At 37.8% G+C, this 24,719-nt stretch overlaps 1 protein-coding gene across 1 annotated transcript; it reads left to right on the forward strand.

Annotated features, from left to right (window-relative positions):
* The first annotated feature begins 510 nt into the window (after nucleotides 1-510).
* On the forward strand, nucleotides 511-24,473 carry LOC145557655 (uncharacterized). Its single transcript, XM_081618832.1, has 11 exons — nucleotides 511-885; nucleotides 1,821-2,090; nucleotides 2,184-2,327; nucleotides 2,424-2,600; nucleotides 9,661-9,738; nucleotides 15,994-16,047; nucleotides 16,243-16,320; nucleotides 22,176-22,234; nucleotides 22,277-22,458; nucleotides 22,525-22,824; nucleotides 22,936-24,473. The coding sequence occupies exons 1-11, from the start codon at nucleotides 511-513 to the stop codon at nucleotides 24,471-24,473; spliced, it is 3,255 nt and encodes a 1,084-aa protein (XP_081474958.1).
* Nucleotides 24,474-24,719: the final 246 nt, after the last annotated feature.

Consider the following 24,719-nt stretch of genomic DNA (forward strand, 5'->3'; position numbering starts at 1 on the left):
GGATGGTTTGAGAAAGAATGAGTTCAAAAGTTAAGAAATAAAGAAAATAGGCTTGTAAGAACCCATTTTGGCTTGAAATGGCTTCATTTTGAGGATATGGACCCAAAAACTTATAAATTTGCTACTTTTATGTGATTTCAAGTCATAAACTCTTATAAATATGTAAATATGGGATGGTTTGAGAAAGAATGAGTTCAAAAGTTAAGAAATAAAGAAAATAGGCATGTAAGAACCCATTTTGGCTTGAAATGGCTTCATTTTGAGGATATGGACCCAAAAACTTATAAATTTGCTACTTTTATGTGATTTCAAGTCTTCAATTATATGTTTATTTGCTTTACTTGTAACTTATGTTGTTGGTTAATTGTTTAAACTATATATTATTGTGTAATGTCTTTCTTATAGGAGAACTACCAGAAGAATGTTGAAGAAGTCACCACTCAAGGGATTAAAAAGAGTCCTAATGAGTTGTTTTGGGAGAGTGTGGGTGGTCGCAACAAGAAGGGTTGAATGTGGGGACTTGGCCAAAGTGCAGAGCTGTACTTTGGCAACCGGACGGGTCGAGGTTCTAGGTCTTCACAACAGTACACACCGTCTGTTGTTAGTCAGATGCAGGACCAGACGGACCATAGGGTGGAGGCTCTTCGTAGTGAGATTCGCAATGAACTCCAGAGTGAAATACGAAGTGAATTTCGGAGTGAAATGGAAGTTGAGATGCAATCTCAAATTCAAGCTGAAGTAGCCCAAATGGAAAGGAGAGCCGAGGAGAGGTGGAATGATTTCATGAGACGATTTGGCAACGACACCTGTTCCACCATTCAGCCTCAGCGACGAGACCCTAGGGATGACCCGGGTAGTGGAGGAGCAAGCCAGGGTACCCCTGAAGTTTTTTAGCCTAGCTTAGGTTTATGTAGTACAGACAAGTAGTTAATTAGAATTTATTTAGCATTTGATGATTTTCCCGCTTTTGTAGAATTACTATATATTATGTAGCTTTTAGATATGTTTAACTTCAGAATAGCTTTTGTGGAAATATATATATTTATATTTCCGAAATTGGTTTATGATTTTAATTTTCACAGGTATTAGCTGCAGGAACATAGGTTATTAATGCTGGACAACTAGAATTTTGGCTTTGTGAATTATATTATGCGACAGAAATAATAAATATTTAGTTTGTCGGAATTGATTTGCGACGGAAAAATGAAGAACATTCCGTCGCTGACACAATCCTTAACGACGGAAACTTCCCTCGCAAAAGTTGAAAGTTTACGAGGGATTTAAATTCCGTTGGAATATTGCGAGGGAATTTTCCGTCGCAATTAATATTTTAGCGAGGGAATTTTCCGTCGCAATTAATATTTTAGCAAGGGTATTTTCCGTCGCAATTAATATTTTAGCAAGGGAATTTTCCGTCGCAAATAATATTTCAGCAAGGGATTTTTCCGTCGCAAATAATATTTTAGCAAGGGAATTTTCCGTCGTAAAGTTCCGACGAAATGCAATTCCGTCGCAAATACTGAACTTTTGCGAGGGATTTTTCCGTCGTAAGTTATTATTCAACGACGGAATTTTCCGTCGTAAATCTGCGACGGATAACACTTGAAAGTCAGATTTTCTTGCGACGGATGCTATTCCGTCGGTATTTTCGTCGTAAAAGACATTTCCGACGGAATTTCCCTCGGAAATTCTTTTTTTTTCCTACGAAAGGTTTTGCGACGGACCGTTACGACGGAATTCCGTCGGAAATGCTATTTGCGACGGAATTTGGCTTTTTTGCAAGGGAAAATTTCCGTCGGTATTTAACCTTTTTCTTGTAGTGTACAACTGTGCTTGGTAGTGTGTTTTACATTCATCCGTCTGATAAATCTAATACAAAATTGGTGAATGATTTATTTGATGGGACTGGTTACAATAATTGGAAGAGAACGATGATGTTAGGTATTTCATCTAGAAACAAATTAGGTTTCATAGATGGATCTGTACCTCAGCCTGCTAGTACAGATCGTACTGCTCATGCTTGGCAGAGATGTATTGATTTAATAGTTGGTTGGCTATTGTTTTCCTTGGACAAGAAGATTGCCAAGAGAGTTTGGTTTTATAAGATTGTTAGTGAGATATGGAAAGACTTAGAGGAACGTTTCGGTCAAACATCAGTCACTCAGCTGTATTCTCTAAAGTAGGAGCTTATAGATATTAAGCAAGGGAGGGATGAATCTGTAACTGAGTTTTTCACCAGAATTAAGATACTCTGGGATGCAATTGATAGTGAGAACCCTTTACCTGTGTGTGCTTGTGGAAATCATGCTTGTGGTATAACACAGAAAGTACTTAAGAATCAACAAGATCAAAGACTTATGATGTTTTTGATGAAATTGGATGATAAGTTTGCTTTGGTCAGAACAAATATGCTTATGATGTAGCCTTTGCCTACTATTAGCATAGCACACAGATTGTGTATGAAAGAAGAGAGACACAAGGAAGTAAGTCAGAGTGGTGCAGGGATGAATTCAGAAGTCATGGCCTTTGCTGCTGACAGGAAAAGGTTCTATGATAGGCAAACAGACAAAGGGTACAAACAGTATTGTAGACACCCATTTGTGTCTCCCCAAAACCAAACTCAGTGATGAGTACCTTTCACGTCGAATCATAATCGAATGAAACGAAAGTGTGGAAAGGTCTAGTGTTGCGGAAAGTTTTAATTTCTTTTCTTTTCTCTCTGTTTTTGAAAACTTATTTTGAGAAAACAGCCAATCCAGTTTGGTTGGTCCATGATATGGGTCCAATAGTAGTGTAGTTGGATGGGGCTTGCAAAGACCTTTCCAACGATATATTATAAGCCCAATTCCGATGAATATTGAGGAAATTATGGCCAATTTACTAAACTGGGCCCGGTTTAAGCTTTATGTACGGCCCAATGATCTAGGGGAGGGCCTAATATGATTTATCATTCCTAATGCAATTAGGAATGGTTTTGGTCTTCTAGAATCTTCTAGAAGGTTCTTTTCATTCCTAATTCAATTAGCATTGATAAGTTGACTTTGTTGACTTTTCAGAGTTTTAATCAAAATCAAATAGCATTTTCGAAGAAATTATATTATTTTATCTTCCAGTACGGTAAATCTATCAGATTTTCGAAAACGCGTTGAAATCCAGTTTTGCGTCCAACCCCAGGCCTTGGCGCCAGACGCTAGCCATTGGCGCCTGGCGCTAGCCACTGGTGCCTGGCGCCAGCTAGCCAGGTTTGGCGCCAACCTTGTTTTGCGTGCGTCAGACTCTGTTTTGTTAAATTATCTTTTTTGGCTGATTTTCTCTATAAATATCGTATCCAAAACTCCGTTTTCATTCACCAATTCTCACGAATATTCACCTACAATTAGTTTTCATTCGCAATCATTAATTCTCTAATTCTCTCTTAATCATTCATCTCTTTCTTTCATCTTTTTCTTTTAAACTTTGTTTTCACATACAAAATTCCGCATTCGCAAGACTTAGAAACACCTAGCCATATTCGAAGTTGCCTTCGCCCTAGACGTGAAAGGTTTTAATTTCTGAGGGTTTGGTCCCAAATCTCTATTTCAATTATTTAATTTAATTGTTTTGTTTATTATTTTTTCCTTGAAGTTACTAACGTGTGTATTTTGTTATTAGAAAGAGGTACGAGGCATCAAAGTAAGTAATTTTATGGTTTTAATTGATATTATGATGTAGAATTCATGTTTACATTGTTATTATAATATTCCTAGTATCATGTCTAGGGTAATTTTAATATGAAATATGATTGTTGTGATGCTTCCTATGCTCTTCCTGATATTTATGATTGTTAGTATCATGCTAGGGTTAAAGATTTGATGTTTCGTTGCTTAGTGACATGCTAGGGTTTGTTATTAATCTTGTTAGTGTCATGCCTAGGATCTTGCTATGTTTATTATGCTTTGATATTAACATGATCATGATTATAATTATTTTATTTATGATTATGAATATTATTATTACTATGATGATTAATATTGATTATTTATTGTGTTGCTTGATTATTTATTCTTTATTGCTTGATCACCTTTTATGCATGTTTAAAGGGAATTTGGTACTTGTAATGACGTTTAATAAGATAGTTAATAATCTTGTTAGGTTAACTTTGATTATAATTTCAAGTGATCGCCAATAATAGGTTTATTTGTGAATTAAATTCAACCAACATAGATTAAACGAGTTTAGGGTTAATCCTATTGATTGCATGTTAGTCAGAAAGCGCACATGAATACGATCAAAATAAAGTAGAGGCCTATTATTAGGGCAGGTTCAATCTCTTTTAGGTTGGATTTGTACCTTCATCCCCGAACCCTTATTTGGTTCTAGAACTTATGGAGTTGACGATCTCTTGGATCGTTAAGGGGTGTAACCTTCATCCTATGAACGGTTTACAAGTTCCTAAAAAAAACTTGTTGGCGACTCTTTTGCTCTATCTTCTTCCCTTTTGGACGCCACATTACTTTAGTGTATGATCACAGTGGGGTTAGTTCAAGCTAGTGGGATTAAAGCTTGAAATTATTCCCTACAGTTTTTGGCGACTCCACTGGGGAGGATTTCTATTTTAATTCCTGAATTGGTTTCGGCAATGATTTAGAATGAGTGGATGAGACTCGAAAAGTTCTAAGTATTTCATGTGCGTAATTTTGATTAACATTATTGTCATATGCATAAAAAGGTTCTCATTGGAAAGACCATCCGTAATGAGTAAAAAAACATAGGATTTTACACGTAGGAAATTTTAGAAATGTCTTTCACAACTAGGACTGAAATAACACCACGCGAAACTAGAAGATTTTATCGAGCGTAGAAAGCTGCTGAGGCATGTGGGAAGTAGCGTCAGGGGCCAGAGCTTGGCGCCACACTTTTTGCCGTAGCGCCAGACGCCAGTATTGGCGCCAGGCGCTACAGTTAAAAGTTGGCGCCAGTCTCTGATTGCTGGCGCCAATTTCCCCCAATACCGAGCCAGAAATATGCGTTCTAATTTCGACCGTTTTTTTGTATTGTTTGCTCGATCCTACTTCCTGATTGAATTTTTTCTCACTTTTCTGAAACCCATATGTGTTCTACATATGGACATAACCCTCTAGGAATTCATGCTCCATCTACCCGATTGAACGCTCCGTGCAACAAAGGGTACATCCGAGATGTTGAATTCACCAAACCATGGAAGCGAGTTTTTTCTAAAACTCGCGGTGTCCCATCCACTCGCGCCAACCCTTCACGGTTAGGCTTCCGTGCGGTGCATCCGGACAATTAACCATGGACCCTCTATTGACTAAACCATACCCCGAACTTTAGAGAACTAGAGCCATGGTTAGGTTGCGAACGCATTGCATCATATTGTGCCTACTTGACTAATTGTGCATTATTTGTTGTGCATATATATTTTATGTTTCTCTTAACCGTTTGTTGATTTGTGTTGAGATTAAATAAATTAATGACTTAAAGAACTTTGCCTAATTAATTAATTAATTAATTAATTAATTAATCTGAGTCAATAAAGTCTAATTTTTCAATTGGAATTGACCTAGTACGACTTTAGGCATACCCCAGCTGACTAATAATACCGAAAACAGTCCCAGACCGAAGCTCCACTATTGGCACCAAAGTCTGAGCTGTAGCGCCACATTATGGTGTGTAGCGCCAGACATCAACTAAATTGTCTAGCGCCAAGCTCCACAGTGTGACGCCAGTCCTTTCGCTTGGCCAACAGTTCGGATTATTTGTCGAGTCATCATCTAAAGTTTAATTAATCAGTCTTCTGTTTAATTTGGTTAATTTTGCTGACAATAATGCTTAATTGAATCAATGATCGAGTTTAGGCACTAAGTCCCATGGTCTTACACAAAAGTCTCAACATGTCACCTACACTCACTAGTCTTAGCACACACTTTGAGTACACATCACCATGGCCATGTCTTAGGTTCATGCATGAGTCGGTCTTTTCCGTCGTTTAAGTTGGGGGTACATTCTATTCCTAATTCTTCATATTTCTCCATCTAAATCTTCTTTCACATTCTTCCATCTTTCTTCACTTCCTCCATCAATCGCATGTTGAATAAAGTCTGAGTCAAATAATTAACAAAAGTATCCTCAAATTCCTTTCCCACAGTACTTGGTCGAGGAGAGAAGGGCGATTAATCAAGGACAACCGCTTTATTCAAGTCTCGCTTTTTGATAAACCGATTCGTCAAAAGAGGAAGGCTAAGAAGATAATGGCAACTCAAGAAGAAGTCAATGATCTTAAGAATCAACTGGCTACTGTGACTGAGACACTGAAACTTCTCGCACTTAGGGTCGATGACCCCGTGAAGCAACAACAGATGAACCTCATGCAAGAGAGTCTAAGCAAGCTATCTAGTGACTATAAATTTCAGAGCATGAGTTCGCAAGGGGTCTCGCTGGACAAAGAACTTCTTCCGCATAAGTTCAACGCCACTGACATCCCTTAATTCAAGGCAACTGATAATCCTTACTTCCATCTAAGAGATTTTGAAACTATAATGAGCATTAAGGGTATCGATAAGAAGGTTTTCCCCTCTCTGTTCCCACTATCTCTCGAAACCGTTTGTCAACAATGGTTCTTTTCTCTCGAGAAAGAAAAAACCTCTTCTTGGGAGTCGATAACAAACGCTTTCATAGATAGATATAAGTGCAACATCCAAGACGAGACAGACCACAGACAACTTGAGATGTTAAAACAAAAGGAAAATGAAGGGTTCACTTCTTTCTTCAATAAATGGAGGGAAACTTCTGCTAATATGGTCAAGGCTCCTACCGAAAAAGAATCTGTGAGGATGTTTATCAAGAATCTCCAAGGGAAGTATTCAAAGCACTTAAAGTACCAACACAACTTGAATACTTTCAAAGCTGTCTATAATATAGGCATTGACATTGAAGATGACCTTCTGAAAGATAATAGTGCGAGAGGAAAGAAGAGCGACCATCCTTCTTCTTCCTCTAATGAGGTACATGCTACAAACACCTCTAAACCACGAATCCAAAGATCAAAAAGGGTGTTCACTCCACTTGGTATAAGTTATGAAACGGCTTTCGAGAAGCTACATCACAAAGGACTAGTCATGCCCATAGGGCCCATCAAAGATCCGGTTCCAGAAGCTAGGCCACCTAAGTGGGACCCTAATAAGCACTGCAAATATCATCAAGGAAAGGGTCACGACACTGAAGAGTGTTGGAAACTCAAAGAAGCTGTTCAAGATCTGATCGATAACAATGAAACTTCCGAGATTCTAGCCATCGAAGATGACCAAGCATCCTTTGATCCATCACTTCTTATCACACCTGTAGGAGAGCCTATGATCGAGACAGCTTATATGACCTCTCTCGATGAAGTGGCCATAATTGAGGAGGATGAAAGTCTTTTCTTAGGTAATACCAAGGAAGACTCGTCAAGTCTAAAAGAGGAAATTCGAAAACTGCAAGATGTCATTGCCATGGTCTTGCATGTGGTAGAAGGATTAGCAAATCGGGTGATGGCCATCGAACAAAATTCTCGCCAAGAGTTTAATGAAGAACTCAATGCTCCTAAGCCACAGGAAAAACGGACCATTGTAGAATACACACTAATAGGAATGACTTACAATGAAGCTTTTGACTGTCTTCACGATTAAGGTCTCATTCACTCCATTGGTCCCAGTCAAGACCCTCCATCTGAAAAACGTTCTCCCAATTGGGATCCAAATTCCTATTGTCGATACCATAAAGGTCGCGGTCACACTACTGAAAAGTGTCTCGCCCTCAAGGATCGTGTTCAAGACTTCATTGATTCAAATCTCCTTCATGTTCCTCCGCGCGACAAGAAGCCCAAGATTAGTAACAATCGTAACAGTGGCTGTAAAGGGAAGAAGAACGACTATCCTTCTTCTTTCGAAAACACCTACTCTAGTAATAGTGTTGGTACTTTCGACCTTAGTGAGATCCTAGCCATGGGTAATCTGATCGAGGGATTAGGTAATGTCGTTAGTCTACTAACCCTAATCAAATTAACAATTTAAAATACCTAAACTACCCTAATACGAGTATAGGGGTAAGTAAAGGGTCGAACCCAAAAGGACTAAGTGTATCAATTTGTGCTAACTAGACTACTAGGAAAGCTTGTGAGGTAAAGAAAGGTTCAACTAAACACTACTAAGAGCAAATAACTAAAACTAGGGAAAGTGGAATCCAATTACATCAATGCATTCAACAACATCAAACAATTAGATGAAAATGACCTCAATTAGGATGATTTACACATTTAACTCACTCTCGCGCAATTAAACATGTTAATAATCCTACTAAACTAATTCACTCTCGTGCAACTAGCCTAGCAAAGATATGGAGGAATTTAGGGCTCTCAAACAACTCACTTTCGCACAATTCATTGAAAACACAATTAAAAGCATAGAATCAATTATCTAGAAAGATTCTAATCCATAAAAGCATCATCCATACACAATAATCAAGAAACAATTTCATACTAACCACAATCAATCATTAAATTAATTAACATAACCTTCATCCATTTCCCTAGAACAAAACCTAAACTAACATGGTGAACAAAAACAAGGAAAACAAGGAAAAATAATAATAAAAGCAAGAATCAACAACTAAACTAATTAATCTACTCAAATAAACAAATAAATAAGCAAAAACAATAATAAATGAAAGCAATAAATGTGAGAGAAAGTTAGGAAGACTCATTGAATTTATGAGAGGAAAAATCCACAAATTTGCTTCTTCAAAATCCCAAAAACTCTATGAAAAATCCAATCTTTCTCTCTCTAAACTACTCCTAAACTAGAGAGAGAAACTCCTAATCTAACCCTAAGAGAGAGAAAATAAAAGAGCTAAACTAATCTAATCTAATCTAGGGTAAATTAATTGTTAAGTGAAAGTTGAGAGAAAATAACCCCAAAAGGGTATTTATATACAAGGCTAAATAAAATAAAATAAATAAAAGAAAACAAAATAAAGAAAATAAAATAAAACAAAAGAAAGAAAAAGGGAAAAAGAAAAAGGGAATAAAAATAAAATGAAATTAAAAGAAAATAAAAAAAAAACCCCAAAATCCCCAATTCCCTCAGCAACCCGATTTCCTCCTGTTCGAAATTTTGGCTGCTTCAATATTGGGATGCAATCCCCTGCTTCACGCCACACCACACCCCATCATCAATCATCACACAACCATCATCACCACCATCGCAAGCATCCATTATCATCTAGCATCAAATCGTGGCCCTCCGATTTTCATAAAAATCACGTGAAAAGCTCGTGATTAACCCACAATTGCGCGCCCGCACAGACATCGCACAGAGGTCGCGCAAAGATTCTGCCTCGACTCTGATTTTGGACTCAATTGTGTGCGCTTTCTGACAGGGCTGCGCGGCCGCGAATTGGGGCTTGAGATGGTATGAGTTGCGCGGCTATGAGGTAAGTAACTTGGTGGTGATTTGGGTGGTTATTGTTGGTTTAATTGGTTGTTGTGGGGGCTGGTTAGAAGTGGTAATTGCTGGCGGTTTGGTGGTGTTGGTTGGGAGGTGACGGTGGTGCAGGGGTGGTTTAATTGGTGCGAATTGGTGAAGTGGTGAATTGGTTGATGATTGTTGTTGTTACGAGTGAAAACAGGGGAATGGCGTGGTTCAGGTGGTTGCGGTTTTGAGAGGGCTGAGAGGTGGTGTTGAAGGTGCGATTGGTGGTGGTTTGGTGAGTGTGTGACGGGGGTTAAAATGGTGGCAGAGGTGGTGGTTGCAGGTGGTTTGCGTGGGTGATGATTAGGGCAGCAGGCTGCTGTTGCTGTTGGTGTTGTTGATGGTTGTTGTCGCTGCTGTTGCTGTTGGTGATGGAGATGGTGTTAGTGGGCAGCTTTGCTGTGAGGGCTGGTGGTGTTGAGGAGCCGGGAGCAGGGGAGTTGTGTGGTGGAGGTTAAGGGATGGTGTGGTGATGGTTAAGCTGGCAGCAGGGGTTGGCTCAAATCATGTGCCTCGGATCTCGGACTTTGAACTCGAACATGACTTTGAAACCCGGAACACCTACAACCAAAAACACGAGGGTGAAATGGAAAATAAAATAAAATAAATAAAATAAAGAAAAATAAAGTAAAATAAAATAAGATAAATAAAGTAAAATAAAATAAAAAAAATAAAATGCTAAAACTAAAGAAATAATAAAATTAAATGAAATAAAATAAAATAAAATAAAATAAAACACGAAAATAAACTAAAAACTATAGAAAATTACAAAAATACTCAAAATAAAGATAAAAGACGAGAATAATAAAATAATAGAAATAAAGGATATAAAAGGTGAAATTATTGGAAAATAAGTCGGAATACGACTCAATAAACACCCTAAAAGTGACATAAAAGTCACTTATCAAACTCCCCCAAGCTTACCTTTTGCTCGTCCTCGAGCAAATTAACATGAAACACGGGAGAAGGTGAATGATTTATTCAAGCAAAGCTAGAACACTAAAGGAGACAAGAATGTACACTAACTCACTTTCGTAGGAATCACGGTCACTTTTAGCAACTAATGACAAGCCCTTTAAACCCCTAGATCGCCCTAGAGGACGAGTGTGCTCTCGTGAGGGTGTCCTAAGAGTTTAACCCACAACTCTAAATAAAAACCAAGGCACGACAATAATTAAAAAAAAAAGAAAAGAAAAAGAAACATAAAAAAAAAAAAAAAGAAAACACAATTTCATATTTGGACAAGAGATAGGAACAAACACCAATGAATGCGAACCTTTCTAAATAGACAAATGTATGCACGTTCTAAGATGTCAATGGTTGATTGAAACATAACATATGCTAAGCATAGAGAACTAATGAGGACTCAATCCACCCTAGCCCCAACCAATCGGGCCGCGTTCTCTCCACTAGCTTCAAATCAACCCTTAAGCTAGCTTCTCATGATTCCACGAAGGAATCGGAAAAAGATAAAGAAATGAAAAACTTTGAGAAGGTTATCCCGACATCTCAACTATGCATACTCTCTCCATAGGTTTGAAGTCTATCTCCCTCCACCGTTCTTTGACTTAACCCCACTAAAGTCTAAGGGTCTTTTATTGGGTTGTAACGTAAGGCTAAGGGTTAAGGCGGGGTAAAAATTTAAAAATTTTGGTGATATTTCCTAAGTGAAGCAAAAGAGTGGCCTACTCTCAAAAACAAACTCAAGAAATCGCAAAATATCAAACAAAAATACCAATAATGCCATCTCCCACAAGCTTACTCAACACTAACACACAATATATACAAAAAAAATGAAGGAACGCTCCCCCCCCCCAAGCTTGAACGAAGCATTGTCCTCAATGCTTAAACAAGGGAAGAAAACGAAACCAAACTAAAATATATTATTTGTGTTTATTTGTTTCTTTTTATTTTTTTTATTTTTTTATTTTTTATTTTTTTTTATGTGTCCTTGCCTTTTTCTAACCATGGACGGCTTTTTCTTGAAACTTCATTTGATATTCTTGAATTGCATCTTTCTTCTCGAACTTTTTGCATATTCTTTTCAAGCTCAACTTTCAAATACCGTACTTAAACCAATTCACAAAGTTTTCTTGCTCATGATCAACACTCTCAAAACTCAAACCTCACATGCCTATGCTTCACTAACTAAAAGGGTTGGTAAACATTGGCCATTGGGTTTGTAATGCGGTTTAAACAAGAGCGGGAAACATTAGGCTCAAATTGGTTAATAAGTAGGTTGATGCAAAATAGAAAATCAAATTTGTAACAAAATAAAAAGAAGATAAAGAAAAATGAGAAAAGGTGCCCTTTTCCTCCCCTAGAGAGGCTCGGTCACGATCTTGGGAGCTAGAGGTCAAAAAAAGGATTAAGACATGCATAGTCAAGGATCCTAAATAGCCGCTCAACAAGGTGATGAAGGCTAGAACAAATGAAGCTCACAAGGGATTATAACCAAACAAATACCAACCAAGGGTTTCAAATCCACTATAGAGAGCAACTCCATCTTACCACATTCCCGTGAACTAAGGCTTCATGGACCCCTAAAATTTCTTAAACTGGCTACCTTAGCATATAGTATCCTAGAGTCAACCAATGACACTCTCAAACCGTGCATACATTTACCACTTAGGAAGAAAAACATTCAAGGATTCAAGTCCCAAAACAAAATGTCCAAAATAAGAACAAACAAAACACATTTTGCCAAAATTACCTTGAAAATAAACAAAAATCTTTTTGGAATTTTCAAAATATAAGAAAAGACATGAAAATGCATATACTCAAGTGCATGGCATAGATGAATCAACATCCCACCAAACATGATAGGATACCCTCCCCCAAGCTTGAATGAGACAATATACTCAAACATAAACCAAATAATCCATGGGAGGAGAAAAGAAAGAAATCAATCCAACAAACCAACACAAGTCCAACGAGTCACCAACCATTAGAGAAAGATCTAGGAAAGATATTACCGGATATTGGTGGGTGTAATTACCCGCAAATGAACCAATTTAACCTTTCAAAGCCGATTTCCTCTTGAATTGAATCTCGATTTCCTTATGCTAGCAAAAATAGGCGTCAAACTTCCTTGGTTCTTGATCCAAACCAATGCATAAGAGTATATCAAGCCATGTACCTAGCAAAAGGCACACAAACATTTCCATGAGAGAAAATCTAATCTAAAAAGGAAAGAAAATGAAAGCAATAAAAACCTCGGGTTACTTCCCGAGAAAGGCTTGTTTAACGTCCAAGCGAGACCGCTCTAGTAAATAATATTGCAACGAACGCAAGAGCTTATCAAATGCACTACTACACATCTCATATGATAACAAGTAGGCAAATGAAGGGAGGAGGACGTGCAACAAGATTATTGCACGTAAATGAGGAGGAAGATGCCAAAAGAAAGAAGAAAAAACTAAAGAGAAATCAAGAAAATAAGAAGAGAAAGAAGAAGAAAAATAAGGAAAAGAATAAAAAGGCAAAACCTCCTCAAAATCTTTTTGGGTGGCACAATCACCCATTTCCTCAATAATAGGAGGATGAAAAGGAAAAGTCTCATCAAACAAGAGAGGGTCCTCAATAGGCTTTTTGACAAAAGAAGGGAGGAACATGGGATAGTAGGAGATGTGGTCAAATTTCCTTGAGAAAGGGACATGAGGAAGGGGAGGAGAAACAATGGTCTCACAAAGCCTCACATCATCAACGAGGGCATGAAAATCAATCATAGAATCCTCAAAAGAACACTCATGACTCACATCTCCCTCAAACAAAAACTCTCCAATAGAAACAACCTCATCCTCCTCTCTATCACAACGATGAACAACAACTCCCTCAAGATCCTCAAAGCCTAGAGTCTCTAAACCATGCATGAAAGGATAAAGGTTTCTCTCAAATTCATCCCTTTCCCATGAAGCAATGCCAATGAACTCTTTCAAGAGGCTATAATGATTTGTTACACCTTCAATGAACACACTAGTTATAACCTCAAATGAGTCCAAAGACTCATGGATAGAAGGGTCACAAACATGCAAGGTAGACTCATCAAGATGGGGAAGGGGGTTGGAAACCTCAAAATCGATATTTTCTTCATTAGAAACTCTTCCACCATCACTCAAGGGACTCTCAATCTCTCTTGATTGCTCAAACTCATCATCATCATCCTCATGATATCCCTCATTCAAAATTGAAGATGGCTCACTCACATCCTCACCAAGGGAAGCTCTCAAAGGGGGTAAATAAGGGGAAGGATGGCATTCAAGCTCAAATGGGGAATGAAAAGGATCAAAATCCTCAAAAATCCCCTCATCACAAGAAAACCTCCCCTCAACTTCACACCCTTGGCCCACATCATTCTCAAAAACACTCTCACACTCCAAATGAGGTGCCTCACATCCATTTACATTAACCAAAGCACTCATCACTTGGGCAAGCCTCACTTCTCTCAATTTTTGTTCCTCTTGAAGCTCTTGGAGTTGTTGGGTGAGATATTGCATTTGAGAAAGAATTTGGGCTCAATGTTATTGGGTTGAGGTTCATGATCAAAGTCAAATTGCACATTATCAAAATTAGCACAAACCTCATCAAAATGAGCATAAGGGGGAAAGGTGTCAATTTGCATACTTGGATTATCACTAGGCACATAAGAAGTATCAAGAGAATTCATGCAAAAATTAAAAGAATCTTGGCATTGAGAATCAAAGTAAGAAACATGAGATTCTCTATCTAAAGAATCCTTAGCAAGCCATGTGAAGAAATCCCACGCATCATGCATAGACAAATGACAAAATCTACCATTATTCATGTCCTCAACCATTCCCCTAGTATACTCATTCATGCCCCAATAAGCTATACCACAAGCATCACTAAGAGAACACCCATGGTAACTAAGAAAACCATCAAGTCTTTCAAAGTAAGCATAGAAGGGTTCACCATCAAATTGAGGAAAAGATAAGCATGCCATTTTTATACAAAGAACAAAGAAAAGCAAACAAAATTCAAATTATATACAAGAACCTAGCTAATCTAATCAACAAAAACTAATGAACGCCTTAGTCCCCGGCAACGGCGCCAAAATTTGATCGAGGGATTAGGTAATGTCGTTAGTCTACTAACCCTAATCAAATTAACAATTTAAAATACCTAAACTACCCTAATACGAGTATAGGGGTAAGTAAAGGGTCGAACCCAAAAGGACTAAGTGTATCAATTTGTGCTAACTAGACTACTAGGAAAGCTTGTGAGGTAAAGAAAGGTTCAACTAAACACTACTAAGAGCAAATAACTAAAACTAGGGAAAGTGGAATCCAATTACATCAATGCATTCAACAACATCAAACAATTAGATGAAAATGACCTCAATTAGGACGATTTACACATTTAACTCACTCTCGCGCAATTAAACATGTTAATAATCCTACTAAACTAATTCACTCTCGTGCAACTAGCCTAGCAAAGATATGGAGGAATTTAGGGCTCTCAAACAACTCACTTTCGCACAATTGATTGAAAACACAATTAAAAGCATAGAATCAATTAGCTAGAAAGATTCTAATCCATAAAAGCATCATCCATACACAATAATCAAGAAACAATTTCATACTAACCACAATCAATCATTAAATTAATTAACATAACCTTCATCCATTTCCCTAGAACAAAACCTAAACTAACATGGTGAACAAAAACAATGAAAACAAGGTAAAATAATAATAAAAGCAAGAATCAACAACTAAACTAATTAATTTACTCAAATAAACAAATAAATAAGCAAAAACAATAATAAATGAAAGCAATAAATGTGAGAGAAAGTTAGGAAGACTCATTGAATTTATGAGAGGAAAAATCCACAAATTTGCTTCTTCAAAATCCCAAAAACTCCATGAAAAATCCAATCTTTCTCTCTCTAAACTACTCCTAAACTAGAGAGAGAAACTCCTAATCTAACCCTAAGAGAGAGAAAATAAAAGAGCTAAACTAATCTAGGGTAAATTAATTGTTAAGTGAAAGTTGAGAGAAAATAACCCCAAAAGGGTATTTATATACAAGGCTAAATAAAATAAAATAAATAAAAGAAAACAAAATAAAGAAAATAAAATAAAACAAAAGAAAGAAAAAGGGAAAAAGAAAAAGGGAATAAAAATAAAATGAAATTAAAAGAAAATAAAAAAAAAACCCCAAAATCCCCAATTCCCTCAGCAACCCGATTTCCTCCTGTTCGAAATTTTGGCTGCTTCAATATTGGGATGCAATCCCCTGCTTCACGCCACACCACACCCCATCATCAATCATCACGCAACCATCATCACCACCATCGCAAGCATCCATTATCATCTAGCATCAAATCGTGGCCCTCCGATTTTAAAAAAAATCACGTGAAAAGCTCGTGATTAACCCACAATTGCGCGCCCGCACAGACATCGCACAGAGGTCGCGCAAAGCTTCTGCCTCGACTCTGATTTTGGACTCAATTGTGTGCGCTTTCTGACAGGGCTGCGCGGCCGCGAATTGGGGCTATAGATGGTATGAGTTGCGCGGCTATGAGGTAAGTAACTTGGTGGTGATTTGGGTGGTTATTGTTGGTTTAATTGGTTGTTGTGGGGGATGGTTAGAAGTGGTAATTGCTGGCGGTTTGGTGGTGTTGGTTGGGAGGTGACGGTGGTGCAGGGGTGGTTTAATTGGTGCGAATTGGTGAAGTGGTGAATTGGTTGATGATTGTTGTTGTTGCGAGTGAAAACAGGGGAAGGGCGTGGTTCAGGTGGTTGCGGTTTTGAGAGGGCTGAGAGGTGGTGTTGAAGGTGCGATTGGTGGTGGTTTGGTGAGTGTGTGACGGGGGTTAAAATGGTGGCAGAGGTGGTGGTTGCAGGTGGTTTGCGTGGGTGATGATTAGGGCAGCAGGCTGCTGTTGCTGTTGGTGTTGTTGATGGTTGTTGTCGCTGCTGTTGCTGTTGGTGATGGAGATGGTGTGAGTGGGCAGCTTTGCTGTGAGGGCTGGTGGTGTTGAGGAGCTAGGAGCAGGGGAGTTGTGTGGTGGAGGTTAAGGGATGGTGTGGTGATGGTTAAGCTGGCAGCAGGGGTTGGCTCAAATCATGTTCCTCGGATCTCGGACTTTGAACTCGAACATGACTTTGAAACCCGGAACACCTATAACCAAAAACACGAGGGTGAAATGGAAAATAAAATAAAATAAATAAAATAAAGAAAAATAAAGTAAAATAAAATAAGATAAATAAAGTAAAATAAAATAAAAAAAATAAAATGCTAAAACTAAAGAAATAATAAAATTAAATGAAATAAAATAAAATAAAATAAAATAAAACACGAAAATAAACTAAAAACTATAGAAAATTACAAAAATACTCAAAATAAAGATAAAAGACGAGAATAATAAAATAATAGAAATAAAGGATATAAAAGGTGAAATTATTGGAAAATAAGTCGGAATACGACTCAATAAACACCCTAAAAGTGACATAAAAGTCACTTATCATAATCGAAAGCAACCGAAAAGGGAATTTACCCCTATTGGAACTAGCTACAATGATGCTTTCAATCGACTCCATGCCAAGGGAATCATTACTCCCATAGGACCTATTAAAGATCCCCCACTTAAGAAAAGATTGCCTGGTTGGAATCCAGACGAACACTGCAAGTACCACCAAGGTAGGGGTCATACTACTGAGAGCTGTTGGAAGCTAAAGGAGGCCATCCAGCATTTGATTGATAACAACAAGCTTCCCATACCTCCAGTTAACAAGAAGAGCGAGTGATGATAAGGGAAGCAACACAAGACAAGAGACGAGCTTCAACGACAAGATTTTATGACCTCTTTTTCTATTTCTTTTTCATTTTACCCCTTCCCCAATAAGTCTAGCATAGGCACCTTTTATTTTCTAGATTTTTCCTTTTTCCCTTTTTAATAAAATGAGCATTTATTTCCTTGCATATGATCATTTCATTACATTACATTCAAAAAAAAAAAAAAAAAAAAACCATGTCGAATTAAGCACAAGGTATACTAATGATTTGAGGCACCCCTTTTAGCCACATCATATCTCCTTTCGCCCTTCAATTATACAATCCTTTCTTCATAAACCACTTTGAGCTTCGTCTAACGATAGACCTTTCTTTTTTCAACCTACATCTACCTAACCTTGGGATGGGATGGTGTGTAACTTATGCAATTTTAAGAAGGCTTGAGTAATTCAAAAGATAGCAAAAATAGCAAAAAAATAAATAAAAGTGTACAAAAGGGTAAGTGTTCCAATGTCTTTGATGTGAAAATATCTTCGATAAGAACACGTCTCAGATTGCGTCTCTTATCGAGTGCTCGGTACCGGGCCTGAGAAACATGAATGCCAAGTGAGTGATAGACCGCATGATCGGGATTGCCCACACTTATTAAAATAAAATAGATGCTAAAGCAAAAGATGAAAGAGAGCTAAAAATAAAAAGAGTAGAAAACCTCAAGCATAAAAATACAAATATTCAAAAGCAAGGTTGCACACCTTGGGGGCTTATCTAGGGTCTTGAGCCTTTATCCCCTTCTTCTTCAAACCTTTAGCCTAACCACGTTACAACCCTTAAAAAGACCTTTTTTGAGGTATACACACTTGTGCGAGGTTCGGCTAGAGCTACGTTCGGCCTGATTCCTAACGGATACATAGGCAACCTCACATCGAGGTGCGACCGTAATAAACATGCATTCATATTCACATTCACACACTTACACCATGATCATATCAAGGGATCTCCAATGCTCATCCCTATTCACTTAGAGCTAGACTTGGGGGCTTGATCCCTACATCATTAGCTTACCTAGCCTAAGAGTCACCACCATTTGACTCTTTTCAATAATATATTTTTTCACACACTTAGCTCTTGCGGCCTAACTTTAGTGTAACTATCACACACATCACGCAAACATGACCAAATATATTTCCCTTAGGAACCCTTTGTCACGAAATCTTAACATAACGATGAAGCATGCCTTGTCACATCACTCATCACTCATAATTGTCATTACATAGAAGTATGAAGTGCTTAGCCTCCGTGCCTAAGTTACCCAAATACTTTCATCATGGAGTCAACCATTGAGATAGCCTAGGATGGATTAATCCTTGCACCTTGAGAGATAGTATCGAATGACATTTGACTAAGCTCATTCAACATGCATCTTCAAACTTTCGATTCTTTTTCGCGTCTTTCCTTTTCGGGAGAAAGTCGGTACCCTCCACAAAAATGACGGAAAATTTTTGCTTTTTTACATTTTCAAGTCGCATAATCAACACTATGCACACACGTGTCATGAGTCTAACACATGTGTCATTTCACTTTGAGTCGAGTCAGCCTCGAGTCAGTCAATTAGCGAGTCAAGTTTATACCTTGAGTCGTGTCAAGTCGATGAGTCAAGCAACATTAAACCTTAGGTCAACCCTAAGATAATTTTAAGCCTTAGGTCAACCCTAAGATAATTAAAGAAATTGGCAAAGTTCTATAGTAAAAAATAAATACAAGTGCAGCAGAACAGGGAAGACCCTACTCCAGCGCCTGGCGCCAGAAATATTTCAGCAACGACAGAGCTCGAAGCCTCTCTGAAAGGTGATTTCGACTTCATACAACAATTTCGGGTTCCTTGGTACGCCAGTTAGCCCCTATAAGCAATTTGACATGATTAAGTAGTCAGTTTGATTACAATTGCATTAAGTGATCGACCTGATGAAAGATCGTCTCACTTAGCTTAAAGCGCTTAATCACGGAGACACCGACATACTAGTTTTAGCGGAATAATGTTCAGGCGAGCTTTAGAGATCGACAAACGTTGGTCTTCGGAAATTTTTTCTTCAAGACATTATCGCAACAAACGTTCAAGTACTGAAGCTCTATTGTTCAGAGACGCGTGAACATTTCCATCAAGCTCTTTTGCTCCAGAGACGCGTGGGCATATCATTCAAAAGCTCTTTTGTTCAGAGGCGTGTGGACAATCCTTTCCAAGCTCTTTTGTTCAGAGACGCGTGGACATTTCCTACAAGCTCTTTTGCTCAGAGACGCGTGGGCATCCTATTATCAAGCTCTTCGTTCAGAGACGCGTGGACACATCATTCAGAAGATCATATCAAAAAGAAGCTCTTTGTTCAGAGACGAGTGAACATCGAAACAGCAAGGTGGCGTTCCCTGGATTATGGAGAGTTGTCACAAACAGCTGAAGATTGTTTCAAGAGAAGCAATATTCGATAGTATTCCCTTGGACGCGGAATATTATCAATGCGGATGAGGATTGTTTCGAGAGAAATAATCTTCGATAATGTTCCCTAGGATGTGGAATATTATCATTGCGGAGGAGGATAGTTTCAGGCAAAGCAATCTTCTAATTTGGAAGCAGTTACGGGCGTAGCGGTTTTCAAGCGGGATGGCATTCTCTAGCTTACAGGAGGTCATCAAAACAGTAAAGCAGCAACAATCGGTTACTTTCAGAGACGTGTGCTCGGTAGTGCAAGATACGCGTTTCTTAACTCTTTTATCTGTTTAACTAATGCTAGTTTTGCAGGTATCGGCGTTACAAGAGTGATTTAGGATCGCGGAACGTTCTGAATCATTCTCCGTCCCTATCGATACTTTGGCTTTCGTTTTTCGAAACTTGCGTTTCTCCAAACTCAGTCGAAGTGGGGGCTTCTGTAGACACCCATTTGTGTCTCCCCAAAACCAAACCCAGTGATGAGTACCTTTCACGTCGAATCATAATCGAATGAAACGAAAGTGTGGAAAGGTCTAGTGTTGCGAAAAGTTTTAATTTCTTTTCTTTTCTCTCTGTTTTTGAAAACTTATTTTAAGAAAACAGCCAATCCAGTTTGGTTGGTCCATGATATGGGTCCAATAGTAGTGTAGTTGGATGGGTCTTGCAAAGACCTTTCCAACGATATATTATAAGCCCAATTCTGATGAATATTGAGGAAATTATTGCCAATTTACTAAACTGGGCCCGGTTTGAGCTTTATGTACGGCCCAATGATCTAGGGGAGGGCCTAATATGATTTATCATTCCTAATGCAATTAGGAATGGTTTTGGTCTTCTAGAATCTTCTAGAAGGTTCTTTTCATTCCTAATTCAATTAGCATTGATAAGTTGACTTTGTTGACTTTTCAGAGTTTTAATCAAAATCAAATAGCATTTTCGAAGAAATTATATTATTTTATCTTCCAGTACAGTAAATCTATCAGATTTTCAAAAACGCGTTGAAATCCAGTTTGGCGTCCAACCCCAGGCCTTGGCGCCTGGAACCAGGCTTGGCGCCGCCACTGGTGCCTGGCGCCAGCTAGCCAGGTTTGGCGCCAACCATGTTTTGCGTGCGTCAGACTCTGTTTTGTTAAATTATCTTTTTTGGCTGATTTTCTCTATAAATATCGTATCCAAAACTCCGTTTTCATTCACCAATTCTCACGAATATTCACCTACAATCAGTTTTCATTCGCAATCATTAATTCTCTAATTCTCTCTTAATCATTCATCTCTTTCTTTCATCTTTTTCTTTTAAACTTTGTTTTCACATACAAAATTCCGCATTCGCAAGACGTAGAAACACCTAGCCATATTCGAAGTTGCCTTCGCCCTAGACGTGAAAGGTTTTAATTTCTGAGGGTTTGGTCCCAAATCTCTATTTCAATTATTTAATTTAATTGTTTTGTTTATTATTTTTTCCTTGAAGTTACTAACGTGTGTATTTTGTTATTAGAAAGAGGTACGAGGCATCAAAGTAAGTAATTTTATGGTTTTAATTGATATTATGATGTAGAATTCATGTTTACATTGTTATTATAATATTCCTAGTATCATGTCTAGGGTAATTTTAATATTAATATGATTGTTGTGATGCTTCCTATGCTCTTCCTGATATTTATGATTGTTAGTATCATGCTAGGGTTAAAGATTTGATTTTTTGTTGCTTAGTGACATGCTAGGGTTTGTTATTAATCTTGTTAGTGTCATGCCTAGGATCTTGCTATGTTTATTATGCTTTGATATTAACATGATCATGATTATAATTATTTTATTTATGATTATGAATATTATTATTATTATGATGATTAATATTGATTATTTATTGTGTTGCTTGATTATTTATTCTTTATTGCTTGATCACCTTTTATGCATGTTTAAAGGGAATTTGGTACTTGTAATGACGCTTAATAAGATAGTTAATAATCTTGTTAGGTTAACTTTGATTATAATTTCAAGTGATCGCCAATAATAGGTTTATTTGTGAGTTAAATTCAACCAACATATATTAAACGAGTTTAGGGTTAATCCTATTGATTGCATGTTAGTCAGAAAGCGCACATGAATACGATCAGAATAAAGTAGAGGCCTATTATTAGGGCAGGTTCAATCTCTTTTAGGTTGGATTTGTACCTTCATCCCCGAACCCTTATTTGGTTCTAGACCTTATGGAGTTGACGATCTCTTGGATCGTTAAGGGGTGTAACCTTCATCCTATGAACGGTTTACAAGTTCCTAAGAAAAACTTGTTGGCGACTCTTTTGCTCTATCTTCTTCCCTTTTGGACGCCACCGTACTTTAGTGTATGATCACAGTGGGGTTAGTTTAAGCTAGTGGGATTAAAGCTTGAAATCATTCCCTACAAGTATTATAATTCTTATAACACACATGGGATGCAGACTAATAGGAATCATACTTACAGTGGGAAGGTGCAAGCAGGAAAGATACTCTCAAACTGGTACTGTGATCACTGCAAAATGCTAGGACATGGGATATAAAGGTGTTTTAAGCTCCGTGGTTTTCCTCCAGGATGGACTGGAAATGCTGCTAAAGCTAGGACTGCAAATCTAGCCAAAAATGATGGAGAGGAGAGTGTTGATGATAATTGTGTAGATGAAAAGAATTATGAGATGCAGGTTCAGATGACAACAGAGCTGTATAACCAATACTTTTCTTTTATGGGCAAGCAAGGAGGGTCAGGAAATGATCAAGATGAGACTCATAATGCTTGATATGCCTTCTTTGCAGGTAAAATCTTTCTTATGGCTAGTTTTAGCACTAAATGGGTGATAGACAGTGGTGCAACAGATTATATTTGTCATGATCTGAGATTTTTTGAATCATACACTTTAATGAGTGGTTTGGATAATACAATTACTATACCTGATGGAACAAGGATTAAGATCTTGCATATAGGAACAGTCAAATTGAGTAATGATATTCTGTTACAAGATGTGTTACATGTGCCTGGGTTTCACTTCAATTTGATTTCTGTGCATAAGCTTTGCAAAGACATGGATTGTGCTGTGAATTTTTCAGCTAATACTTGTACTATTCAGGGGCCTCATTTGACCCAGCCACTAGTTCTCGGTGAAGTCAGAGATGGTCTTTACTGCACTTAAGCTCAACAAGATTCTAATAGTGTTGGTAACCTTGAAGACATCTTTAATAAGTATGCTGCATATGTTTCTTCTTCTAATGATAGTTTGAAGAATAAGGACAAGGAGGAGTCCAAACTTTGGCACTTGAGATTTGGTAATTTACCCTTTCATAGGTTACAGTTTGTTAAAGAAAATTTGAAGAGCAATTGCTTAGATGATTGTATTTGTCAAGTTTGTCCTGCTACCAGGCAAACAAGACTTCCTTTTGCAGTCAGTAGTATTAAGTCTAGGAAACCTTTTGAGTTGCTTCATATAGATGCGTGGGGTCCATATAAAACCTCTACTTATAATGGTTTCATTATGTTCCTTACTATTGTGGATGATTTTTCAAGGAATACATGGGTACATTTGATTAAGAATAAATCTGATGTTTTTCATATTATGCAAGATTTTGTTGCTTATGCTGAAGCTCAATTAGATACTTTGGTGCTTTGTGTAAGGTCTGATAATGCAAGGGAGTTAACCGAGGGAGAACTCTTGCAGTTTTACAATAAGAAAGGGATTCTAGTACAAAAGAGTTGTACTGAAACCCCTCAGCAAAATGGGGTAGTAGAGAGGAAATACAGGCACCTTCTGGAGACTGTCAGAGCCCTGTATTTCCAGTCAAAGGTTCCAGTTCAATATTGGGGAGAATGCTTACTATGTGCAGCTCACTTGGTTAACAGGATGCCCCTGCAAGTTTTGAGAAATGTGTCTCCTTATGAGCTACTTTTTGGGGTTAAACCCCACATTGATCACTTGAGAGTCTTTGGTTGCCTATGTTTTACATCTACTATAAAGCAAAACAGAACAAAGTTTGATCCCAGGGCACAAACATGTGTTTTTCTTGGCTATCCTGCAAATAAAAAAGCCTACAAGGTGTTGAACTTGCATACTAAGAAAGTTCAAATAACCAGAGATGTTATATTCCATGAAAAACATTTCCCATATCACTTTTCTGAATCCCCAACTACCCCATCTTCTTCTACCTTTAAAATTTATCTTCCTGCAAATACTGCTTATCATTATTCTTTCGATTTTCCTGATATGTTCAGTTTATACAATTCTGAGCAAAACAAACAGTCCCAGTCTCATCTACAGTCAGATCATCACAATGAAACCCTGCCTCAAACACATACCTTTACTGATAATCCAACACAACCTGTGCCTTTTACCCAACTTATTCCTATACAACCTGTTTATGTTCCAGTTGACCACATTGAAGTTCTAGACCTTTCTGATACTTCTCTTTTTCTAGCTCTCAAAACCTCTTCTAGACTTACTAAGCCTCCATCCTATTTGGGTGCTTATGATTGTTCTACTTCAAGAAAAGGCTTTAGAAAGCACTGGTGTAATCTGGTATATTCCAATGACTTACCTTCAGATCACAATTGTCTAATTGCTTCTTTTTCTTCTATGACAGAACCAAGTTCATATAAACAAGATTCTATGGATCCTAATTGGCAGTTGGCAATGCATACTGAGCTTGAAGCATTGAAGAAGAATAATACTTGGGACATTGTTGATCTTCTCAAAGGCAAGAAACGAAGGCTGTAAGTGGGTATAAAAGATAAAACTCAAGGTGTTCTCTAGAGAGGTATAAAGCAATACTTGTTTCCAAGGGTTATACACAGAAAGAAGGTATATATTATCTAGAAACCTTCTCTCCAGTGGTCAAAATGTCCACTGTGAGAAGTATTCTAGCTATTATTGCTGCAAGTAAGAAGTGGCATGTGTTCCAGCTAGATGTGAATAATGCTTTTCTCCATGGAGACTTTCATGAAGAAGTTTACATGAAGCTTC

This window comes from Chenopodium album, chromosome 9 (assembly GCF_948465745.1).
Source record: "Chenopodium album chromosome 9, dcCheAlbu1.1, whole genome shotgun sequence".
NCBI lineage: Eukaryota > Viridiplantae > Streptophyta > Magnoliopsida > Caryophyllales > Amaranthaceae > Chenopodium > Chenopodium album.